At 28.9% G+C, this 11,491-nt stretch overlaps 2 protein-coding genes across 3 annotated transcripts in view; one reads left to right on the top strand and one right to left on the bottom strand.

Moving 5' to 3' along the window:
* Positions 1-1,218: 1,218 nt before the first annotated feature.
* LOC135125121 (carboxylic ester hydrolase-like) lies at positions 1,219-5,895 on the bottom strand. The gene is made up of 5 exons (XM_064050475.1): positions 5,569-5,895; positions 2,021-2,755; positions 1,678-1,977; positions 1,508-1,631; positions 1,219-1,458 (listed from the first exon to the last, which is right to left on the bottom strand). Exons 1-5 carry the CDS (start codon positions 5,864-5,866, stop codon positions 1,269-1,271), a joined length of 1,647 nt encoding a protein of 548 aa, XP_063906545.1. The 5' UTR covers positions 5,867-5,895; the 3' UTR covers positions 1,219-1,268.
* Positions 5,896-6,549: 654 nt separating this feature from the next.
* Positions 6,550-11,491, top strand: part of LOC135125119 (3'-5' RNA helicase YTHDC2-like) — a 35,683-nt gene continuing 30,741 nt past the window's right edge. The window contains exon 1 of one of the 2 annotated variants that reach the window (XM_064050473.1): positions 6,550-6,672. The gene's annotated coding sequence lies outside the window, so the exon portion shown is untranslated. Of the gene's footprint in view, positions 6,673-7,082; positions 7,171-11,491 lie in introns of those variants that run through there. The other variant, XM_064050474.1, reaches the window with a different exon arrangement.

Raw genomic sequence — 11,491 nt, 5'->3', positions numbered from 1 at the left:
ATTTCAAAAACTGAAAAATCGAAAAGTTGAAAATTCGGAAAAATGAAAAATCGAAAAGTCGAAAAATTCAACAATCAAAAATTCAAAAAATCGAAAAACCGAAAACATACATGTATACAAAAAATTATTAAAATACTCTTACTATTACTGGATGTTCTGATTTCCATGACACTTAGTATATTTTTCGGTTTTCGATTTTTCAAGGTTACCGTTTCTGAAATATCCGATTTTCCAATGTTTTAAATTTTCGATTTTTCGATTTTTCAGTTCTTCAATATTGTTTAATTTTTAACAAATTTTGGCGTTTCTGATTTTCTAGTTTTCTAATTTTTCAATTAATCTATTTTTATTTTCGCGTTTGTCGACTTCCCAAAGTTTCGATTTTTCAGTTTCTCAGTTCTTTCGTTTTTTTAAGTTTGTGATTTTTCGACTTTACTTTTTTGATTTTTCAATTTTTCTATTTTTTAATTTCCCAATTTTTGGATATTTCTTTCAAATTTCTGATTTTTCAGTTGTTCGATTCTTCAATTTTCCTTTTATTTTTCAATTTTTCGATACTTCAGTTAAAAAATCCCATTTTTTAGTATTTCGCCTTTTCGATTTTTCGAGTTCTGGATTTTTCGATTTCTGACATTTTACTTTTGGAATTTTCAATTTTACGTTTTTAAAGTATTACATCTTTCAATTTTTCTACTGTTTTATACTTCGATTTCTCAATTTTTCAACTTTTCGATTTTCCAATTTATTTATTAATTTTCCGATTTTTCTAAAAAGTGATTAACATCGAAAATTTAAAAATTCGGAAAATTGACAAATTAAAATATAGAAGAACTGAAAAATCGATAAATAGATAATTCGAAACCCCAGAATTTAAAAAGAAAAATTGGAAAATCTAAAGTTTAACGAAAAATTGAAAATCCAAAAAATGAAAAACGAGAAATCGAAATATTGAAAAATCCCAAAACAGAAAGAAAAATCCAAAAATTTGAGAATTTAAAAAATTGCAAAACTGAGACATGGAAAAACTAAAGAACCAATATAGAAAAATCGTAAGCTTAAAAATCGAAAAATTGAAGAAATGAAAAAAATCGAAATTTTGGGAAGTCGGAAAATGGGAAAATAAAAAAAGGTTACTTTTTAGTAATCGGTAAAGTGAAAATTTAGAAACGTCAAAATTTGAAGAGAACAAAAATTGAGAAATCGTATCATTGAAAAAACTTCATGTATTTATATAAATCCTGCCTTTGTTTGTCACAATACTGCTAAATTTACAACTCGTCTTTCATTAAAAGCAGATTTTGATTTTCCAAAAATCCTAAACTTTTCCAAAACTCTCTAGGTGCTAGTTCCTTTACAGTGACCATTTTGACTTGATCCAGTTCAAACGTTGGCACATCCATGAATCTTACATCTGGAAACTCGACAGGCTCCCACTTGCGATCAGCAATTCTTGGTTTCCTACAAAAAAATTATCAGCTTTGGTTTGAACACCCAATTAAGTAGATACCCAGTTTTGACAAAAGTTAAGAGCATATCCATCAAAATATCTTTCATTTTTAGTTCGTCGGGTGACGGTGGCCTGTTGTACATGCTAAAGAAAAAGTACTGGGCATCTGCACCATGCGCGACCGCTAAAAACACCCATGATAACCACGTCAAGACATCGAGAGTACTTACTTTTGTCGCTGTTAGAGTCTCCAGGGTACCCAAACTGATAGTAATATACAGGAGACTTATTAACTTTTGACTGCAGTTTAATAGCGGCTTCCACGTCTACCAGAAACCGGTCACTTAACATTTGCACTAATTTGGGAAACGTCTCCATGGTTATCTCCTGATTTCCCTCTAAGTAGTACTCTCGAATTTTCTCAGCGGTACTCACCCACAACGTTTCAGCCAAAGAATCTCTATAATCTAGCAAAAACGGGGCTACTTGTGTCCAGTTCTTACTAAGTTGGTCCAACTCCTTGATAAAAACTATCAAAACGTCGTAAATGTTCAAAAATAGCTATAAACTTACAAACTCCTGGGAATAACCCTTCGTGAGACACCGTGGAAGTAAGCCATGGCAAATCTTGAACTTTCCCTTTCAGTAGAAGATAATATGGGTTTTTGTTCAAGAACGGTTGGGACCCTTTTTCCAAAACCGGCCCGAAGGGAGTTGCCGGAAGGAAATGGTGCCCGAAAAATAGTGGCATTTTCGTCAACAAATGCTTGAAAGGTCTTTGTTTTAGACAGTCCACTAGAACCGAAGTCGAAGCCGTGGGGCACCCGACAGCTTCCGCCAACGTTTTAGCTTTCTTTAAAGGTTCTTCCTGGAGGGCGTACGAGTTCAGAGCTACTCCACTTTGGGAGAACCCTTTTTGGAACAAACCGACTGACATATCAGAAATGTAGTGAAAATGTACACTCGAAGCACCCGCTGATAACCCCGTGAGAGTCACACTCTCCGGATTACCCCCGAAACTCCCAATATTCTCCTGCACCCATTTTAGAACCATCACTTGATCTTTTAAGCCGTTGTTCCCCGAAACCACGCTATCTCCAGTACTCAAGAAGCCAAAAATCCCCAACCGGTAGTTGAAGTTCACGAAAATGACTTCTTCGTCCATGAAGTACTCGGGATGGGAGTAGGAGTGGCCACTCCCGTACATGAACATACCCCCATGGATGTGCACTATCACGTTGAGTCGTTCTTCGGGGTTGGGGTACTCGCGTGGTACGTACACGTTAACATAAAGGCAGTCTTCTTCACCTAGTAAAACATTTATTTAATTTTGATGGTTTAAGGTCAAGATGATTAAAGAAGGTAAGGTTCACTTTATTTATCTAAAGACCGAATTAATGTTAAAAAAAATGTTTATCATATTTTTTTGATTTTTGCATATTTTGATAATTTTGATGGTTTTTTATTTTCCATACTTTCTTAATTTTTCGATTTTTCGCCTTCTCGACTTTTCGACTCCTCGATTTCTCGATCTTTTGGTTTTTCGATTTTTCAATGTCTCAGTTTTTGAATCTTTCGATTTGTCGATTTTTCGATTTTTTATATACTTTTCGGCTTTTCGATTTTTCGAGGTTACCATTTTTGAAATGTCCGATTTTTCATTTTCCGATGTTTTTTAAATTTTCGATTTTTCGATGTTTCAGTTCTTCAATATTTTGACGTTTTTGAATTTTCCCAAAAACTGAAAAAACGAAAAAAAATCGAAAGTCCAAAAATTGAAAAATTGAGAAGTGGAAAAATCGAGAAATCGAAAGAACAAAAAACTAGACGATCGAAAAGTAAAAAAAATTGCAGTGTGGAAGTCGAAAAATCAAGAAATTAAAATTTCAAAAAGTTGAAAAATCAAAAATTCGGAAAATTCAAATATCGAAAAACCTGAAAATTCAAAAATTTAGAGAACTCGAAAAATCGTGAAACTAAAAAATCCAAAAACCGAAAAACCGAAAAACAAAAATCCAAAAATAGAGAACCCCAAATTTGGAAAATTCAAAAATCGAGTAATCGAAAAGTCAAAAATATGAATTTCAAAAACTGAAAAATCGAAAAGTTGAAAATTCGGAAACAAATCGAAAAGTCGAAAAATTCAATAAACATACATTCAAAAAATCGAAAAACCGAAAACACACATGTATACAAAAAATTATGAAAATATTCTTACTATTACTGGGTGTTCTGATTTCCATGCCACTTAGTATATTTTTCGGCTTTTCAATTTTTCGAGGTTACCATTTCTGAAATATCCGATTTTTCAATGTTTTAAATTTTCGATTTTTCGATTTCTCAATTCTTCAATATTTTTTAATTTTTAACAAATTTTGGCGTTTCTGATTTTCCAGTTTTTTAATTTCTCAATCAATCAATTTTTTATTTTCCCATTTGTCGACTTCCCAAAGTTTCGATTTTTCAGGTTTTTGACTTTTCAATTTTTCGATTTTTTAAGTTTGTTTTTTTTCGACTTCACTTTTTTGACTTTTCTATTTCTGAATTTTTCAACTTTTCGATATTTTAATTTTTAAATTTTCAAAATTTTAGCATTTCTTGAGATTTCAGTTCTTCGATATTTCAATTTTTCAATTTTCGGAGTTTTTAAATTTTCGATTTTCCAATTTATTTTTTAATTTTCCGATTTTTTGAAAAAATTTATAAACATCGAAACATCCGAATCTCGATAAATCGAGATCTTAAAAAAATTGAAAAATCGAAAAAAAAAAAAAATTAAACTTCTATATTTAAAACTGAAAATTCGAGAAATCGAAAAATCTAGAACTATAAAAATTGAAAAATTAAAATATCGAAAAGTTGAAAAATTGAAAAATTAAAATATCGTAAAGTTGAAAAATTGAAAAATAGGAACAAAGCAGACGAAAAATTGAAAAAACGAAAAACTGAAATCCAAAAAACAGAAAATCGAAAAATTCAAAATTCGACAAATCGAAAAGTCGAAAAATCGAAATATTGAAAAATCTCAAAACTGAAAGAAGAAATCAAAGAACAAAGTCGAAAAATCGAAGAATTGAAGAACTGAAAAATCGAAGCTCTGTGAGGTTAAGAAATGGGAAAATCAAAAATAGATTAATTGAGAAGTAGAAAAACTGAAAATTTATCAACGTCAAAAATTGAAAAATTGAAAATAAAAAAATAAAATACTCAAGAACTGAAAAATCAAAAAATCGAGAAATCCCAACATAAAAAAATAAAAATTCGAAAATTTAGGATTTAAAAATCAAAAATCCGAAAAATCGAAAAATCGATAAATCGAAACCCCAGAATTTAGACAATAGAAAAATTGAAAAAACAGATATGTGAATCGAAACATCGAAAAATTGGAAAATCGAAACATTGAAAAGCCCAAAAGCAAAAAAGCGAAGAACCGAGAAATCCAAAAATGAAATATTGAATTTTCTGATTTTTCAGTTTTTCGATTCTTCAATTTTTCTTTAATTTTTCAATTTTTCGATACTTCAGTTAAAAAATCCCATTTTTTAGTATTTCGTCTCTTCGATTTTTCGAGTTCTGGATTTTTCGATTTCTGATATTTTACTTTTGGAATTTTCAATTTTTCGTTTTTTAAAATTTTAGGATTTCTTGAGATTTCAGTTCTTCGATATTTCAATTTTTCAATTTTCGGAGTTTTTTAAATTTTCTATTTTCCAATTTATTTATTAATTTTCCGATTTTTCGAAAAATTGATAAACATCAAAAATTTAAAAATTCGGAAAATTGACAAATTAAAAAATGGAAGAACTGAAAATTCGAGAAATCAAACAATCTAGAACTTTAAAATTTGAAAAATTGAAAAATAAAAAAGGCGAAAAATTGAAAAAACGAAAAACTGAAAATCCAAAAAAAAGAAATATCGAAAAAATATCCAAAATTTTAGAAATAAAAAAACTGGAAAATCGAAAAATCGAAGTATTGAAAAACTGAAAAATCGAGACTCTGTGAAGTCAAAAAATCGGAAAATCAAAAATAGATTAATTGAGACATCGGAAAACTGAAAATTCACCTAGTAAAACATGTATTTGTCGTTTTTTTGGGAAAAAAATTCTTCTGGTACTTACCTTGAACCGACGTCATTTGTATCAAGGCGGTTTGAGGACACTCGGTAACGGAAATCGCATCCCATGTGCCTTTCCATGGTTCGATGGGTTCTGGTGGTTCAAATCGTCGGCTTTCAACTGGTGGTTTGGCGTATGGTATACCCTCGAAGGCTGCGAAAAGGTTGCGTTTGGCTGATTTTTTGTGGTAGCCGCGGATTTTGCCCAAGGGGGTGGTTACCACCGGGCGGTCTTTTTGGGTTTCGGCATAGATGATGGAAATTAGAGGGAAATAGAAAAGAAATAGGAGACACGTTTTCATTGTTGGGGTGTTGGTGAGAAGTGTACTGATTTATGGTTATGAAATGAAGTGGATTTAAGTGTGTAAGATAAGATTTCATTTAGAGGTTTATTTTTGTTTGTTCTATGTTAGATTAGGTTAGAAAAATGTGGATTGAAAGATTTTTCAAACCAATTAAACTGGTTCTAATGATGATACGAATATCCACTTGTTGTTGGTTGCTAAGCACACTATGTTAGCTGAGTCAAAGTCCTGGTGATTTTATTTTTTTCCAATCTCATTAACTCATCAACTAAGTAGGGTAATGATATTGATTGTTATCAGGTTTTTGTTGTTGAATTTAATTGTAGATGTTTTTGGACATAAATAAAACTGTAGAAAGTGCATGCGATACTCTTACACAATATTTATCGTGTAACTCTACTCATATCGGTACTTATCACTATTCTTAATTTTTTTTTTGTTGAGATTGTTAGCCGGTTTCGTTTTTTATTTTTTGCCAGTCTGTGATTCTTGTAAACGACAACAAACACTAAAGAAATTTAACGATGATAATTATTTTGAAATCCAACCAAATGAATCATAAGCTGTGTTTGAAATTCTTTTCTCTGCGAAGTTATAACAACAGAAGCGCATACATTTCCGATTCCGATAATTCCCTTTGCTGGCGCTTCCTGGAATTATTTCTTGCTCGCTTTACTTGTTCAGTCGCAGGTTGAAAATTGAATTGCTTACAAGTGTGGCTCGTTCCAGTTCTGATTTATTGGGCGCATTTGTGCTCGAAGAATCACACAAAAATTCCAAAGACGTCTTCTATTACGTTCTAGGTAAGACTAACGGTTGTCTATTAATTGAATATTTTTTATGTGGAGGCGGGGGCGGCGGTTGCGAAAACATTTTTTTTTTGTTTCATTGCAACTAAATATGTGGACAGTAGTTTTGTACAATGTTTTGCAATAATGACTTACGATTAAAAATATATACCGGGTGGACCAGTTTTACATTTTATTAAATCTGACAAATTTATTATTATTTCGTATTAATAACAGTCAAAAATATATAGTCACACTACTATGGAACCATATTTATATAATTTCCATTATTTTTAAATTCGCCACCAATAATTTTAAAAAACCGTCTTCGACTACAAAGGGTGGGGGTGAAGCGAGAAGTCGGCGGCGGATATCAAAGTTACTTCTTTTGGCTGGTGGCCTCTGCTGAGTTCTGTCAGGAAGTTGTTAATACGTTGGTGGTGGCGGTGTTTATTTTTAACAGTAATTAATATTTTAGTGTTTGTTGAAGCTGTAACGTTGTGAATTTTTGGGGTGAGTTTTTTTAGATTTACAAAATCGGGATAATTCTTTTAAAACTACAATACTGTACGAAACAAGAAAAATTAATTTCGATTTGATTTATCATAGTTCTAACTTGTTCATTTGTGGTTTTGTATTAATTCTGCATTTTTTTGTTATTTTTATGGTGGGTGCAGTTTTTTTCCGTTAGCAACGTTATATTAAAGTCAGTTGGTGAATCAACCAATCAGAGCGCAGATAGCAACAACGACAGTGTTTCATTGGTTGTTTTTAGCCGATTTTAAAAGTAGCATTTGTAAAAAACATTTTTTATCGTGGTACCTTTTCTTTCTGAAAGTAAGTAGTTTTTTTTAATTTTAAAGTTTATGTGAATATAACACCTATTTTTGGAATGAGTTGCGGTGTTGGTGGATGCTTAAAATCTGAAAATCTAATAAATTCTTTCGTCGCCTGAGAACTTGTTGGATCCACAGACCGGAGTGCACGCAGGCCAATGTCGACTCTAAGCGTGCAGAATTATTTACAAACATAATATCACATCTGATATGTTTTACTCGATTTTGACATGCAACAATTTTTTTTGTTTAACCAAGGATTAATTCGTTAAAAGTCCTAAATTAGCAATATTCGATTTTTCGATTTTTCGATGTTACGATTTTTTTTGTTATTCGATTTTTCAATTTTCCAATTTTTTAAATTTTCGTGTTTCGGTTTCTCGATTTTTTTTAGATTTTCGAATTTTTTTTTGATTGTTTGATGTTTGAAATTCTCCATGTTTCAATTTTATGATATTTTAATTTTTCAATGTTTTGAATTTTCGATTTGTCTATTTTTTATTTTCCTATTTCTCGACTTCCCAAAGTTTCGATTTTTCAGTCTTCAGCTCTTCAAATTTTCGATTTTTTAAGTTTGTGTTTTTTCAAGACTTTGTTTTTTTTTAATTTCCCAATTTTTGGATATTTCGTGCAATTTTGTGAATCTCAGTTTTCGATTCTTCTATTTTTCAACTCTTCGAAATTTCAGTTTTGGGATTTTTTGGTATTTCAACATTGAATTGAAGAGGACAAAAATTGAGAAATCGTGTCATTTAAACATCGGAAAATTGAGAAATCGAAGAATAAAAAAAATCGAGAAATCGAAAAATTAAAGAATGAAAAACTGAAAAAGACTCTTATTTTCAATATTTTTCAATTTTTATATATTTCTCACTTTTTAATCTTTTTATTTTTCAATTTTTCGTTTCTTCAATTTTCCTTTTTTTTGACATCCAAATTTCAGGTTTTTCAAAGTTTTCATTTTATACTTTTTCGATTTTTCGTTTGTAATTTTTCAATTTTACAAGTTTGCAATTTTTCCACTTTTTTATTTCTAAAAGTTGAAAAATCGAGAAATTGAAAAAAAAATTAAAAATCAAAAAACTGAAAAATCAAGAAAGCAGAAAATAGAAAAATTGCAAATCAAACCAGTAAAGAAACGAATGAATGAAATATTGAGAAACTTAAAAATCGAAAAACAATAATGAACCGAAAAATTGGAAATTTCAAAAATTGTAAAATCGAAAAATTGAAGAACCGTCAAAATTGTAAAGTCCAAAAAATGTAACATTTATCGACAGTTTTATACTTCGATTTCTCAAATTTTCAACTTTTCGATATCTTAATTTTTCACTTTTTAAAATTTTAAGCTTTCCAATTTCTGGAGTATCAGTTATCAATTTTTCAACTTTTCGATGTTTTAATTCTCCGTTATTTCAATTTTTCAATTTTCCAGTTTTTCTTGAAAAATTGAAAAATCTCAAGTTTAACGAAAAATTGAAAATTCAAAAAGTAAAAAAACGAGAAATCAAAAAATCCAAAAGCCAAAAAATTGAAATATTGGAAAATAACAAAACTGAAAGAAATATCCAAAAAATAGAGAAATTAAAAAAATGGAAAATTGAGACATCGAAAAACTAAGAAAGAAAAATCAGGTACTTTTTCTTTTTCAACGTTTCGTTTCCTCAATTGTTCAAATTCTTGCTTTTTATTTTTCATTTTCCCAATTTTTTAATTTTTAATTTCCCGTTTTTTGTTAGCATTTTCGTTTTTTCATTTTCTTTATTTTTTCAATGTTACTTTCGATTTCCCGTTTATTCGATTTTTCAAATTTCCAACTTTTGATTTTTCAGTTCCTCAGTTTCCTAATTTTAAAACTTTTCGCTTTTTCAAATTTTCGTTTCTTCAATTTTCCTTTTTTTATCTCCAATTTTTAGGTTCTTTAAAGCTTTCATTTTGTACTTTTCCGATTTTTTCATTTCCTTTATTTTTTCAATGTAACTTTCGATTTCCCGTTTATTCGATTTTTCAAATTTCCAACTTTTGATTTTTCAATTCCTCAGTTTTCTAATTATAAAATGTTTCGATTTTTCAATTTTCCTTTTTTTTATATCCAATTTTTAGGTTCTTCAAAGCTTTCATTTTATACTTTTTCGATTTTTCAATTTTTTTTTATTTCTAAAAGTTGAAAAATCGAGAAATTGAAAAAAATTAAAAATCAAAAAAGCGGAAAATAAAATAAAAAATGCAAATCAAAGCACTAAAGAAACGAAAGAATGAAACATTGACAAACTTAAAAATCAAAAAATTGGAAAGAAAAAAAACGACACAAATCTAAAAATTGGAAATTTCAAAAATTGTAAAATCGAGAAATTCAAAAACCGTCAAAAATGTAAGGTCCAAAACATGTAACATTTAGTGACATTAAAAGATCGAAAAATTGAAAAATCGAAATACTGACAATCGGAAAATCGAAAATCCAAAATTTAAAAAATCGAGAAATTGAAATTCGCAAAAGTGAAAATCGAAAATCTGAAAAATCGGGGATTTGAAAAATTAAAAAATCGGGACATCGAAAAATCAAAAAATTCAGAATGTGAAATAAGCCACAATCGAAAAAAAAATCGGAAAATTGAAAAATTGAAATAAAAAAGAACTGAAAACTCGAGAAATCGAAAAACATGAAATGTTAAAAATTGAAAAATTAAAACATCAAAATCGAAGAATAAATCACTCGAAAAATTGAAAAATCTCAAGTTTAACGAAAAAATGAAAATCCAAAAATCGAAAAATTGAAAAATCTAAATATTTCAAAATCGTAAAATTGAAGAGGACAAAAATTGAGAAATCGTGTCATTTAAACATCGGAAAATTGAGAAATCGAAGAATCAAAAAATCGAGAAATCGAAAATTTAAAGAATGAAAAAACTGAAAAAGTCTCTTATTTTCAATATTTTTCAAGTTTTATATTTCTCACTTTTTAATCTTTTTCATTTCTTCAATTTTCCTTTTTTTTGACATCCAAATTTCAGGTTTTTCAAAGCTTTCATTTTATACTTTTTCGATTTAGTGACATTATAAGATCGAAAAATTGAAAATCGGAATATGGAAAAATTGAAAAACTGAAAAATCGAGGAATTGAAAAATTTAAAAATCGGAACATCGAAAAATCAAAAAATTGAGAACGTGAAATAAGCCACAATCCAAAAAATTTAAAAATTCTGAAAATTGAAAAATTGGAATAAAGAAGAACTGAAAACTCGAGAAATAAAAAATTGAAATATTTAAAATTGAAAAATTAAAAAAACATCGAAAAGTTGAGAAACTGAGAAATCGAAGTATAAATCAGTCGAAAAATTGAAAAATCTGAAGTTTAACGAAAAATCGAAAATCTAAAAAATTAAGAAATAAAAAAATTGGTAAATTGAAACATCGATAAACCACAGAAGCAAAGTCGATAAACTGAAAAATTGAAAAATCAAAAACCAGAAAGTTGGAAAAATTGAAGAATTGAAAAAATCTAAACTTTGGGAAGTCGAAAAATGAGCAAATAAAAAAAAGATTATTTCAGAAATCGTAAAACTGAAAATTTAGAAACGTCAAACTTTGATAAATTGAAAAATCGAAATGACACCTTTTTTGTATCTACTATTGATGGGATATCGAATCAATAGTGACTCACCCTGTATATAATTTACAAAACCATAAAATTTAAAAGTCAAGACGAATATATTTTAACTTATTTTGGGAGCACAGATAAATAAAATACTCAATTTTTAAAGAAATTTTTATTTTTACATTACTTGCATTCTTAACATCATAGGAAACTAATCAGTGTGTGTGTACAAATAACAGCAAACACTACTAAGTAAGTCTGTGAAGAGAATACTAATTTTTAAAAGATAGTTATTTTCACAAAAAAATATGTACCTAAGTGGTTCTAAAACTAACTATAATTGTTCAATACAGCGACTAAAGAATAACTCGTTTTTAAAACCTGAAAAACAAAACAGATTACA

This window comes from Zophobas morio, unplaced genomic scaffold (assembly GCF_036711695.1).
Source record: "Zophobas morio isolate AGI-343-1 ecotype UQ-CSIRO unplaced genomic scaffold, CSIRO_AGI_Zmor_V1 ptg000008l, whole genome shotgun sequence".
Lineage (NCBI taxonomy): Eukaryota > Metazoa > Arthropoda > Insecta > Coleoptera > Tenebrionidae > Zophobas > Zophobas morio.
Note: the sequence above shows the minus strand (reverse complement) of the source record. Positions and strands in the feature narration are given on the sequence as shown.

Bases quoted from the DNA above. Each gene is read 5' to 3' on its own strand.
- LOC135125121 (XM_064050475.1), bottom strand. From the start codon at position 5,866: ATGAAAACGTGTCTCCTATTTCTTTTCTATTTCCCTCTAATTTCCATC. The intron at 1,632-1,677 runs GTAAGTACTCTC...GGGTGTTTTTAG, and splicing joins AGACTCTAACAGCGACAAAA to CGGTCGCGCATGGTGCAGAT. The intron at 1,459-1,507 runs GTATCTACTTAA...ATTTTTTTGTAG, and splicing joins TTAACTTTTGTCAAAACTGG to GAAACCAAGAATTGCTGATC.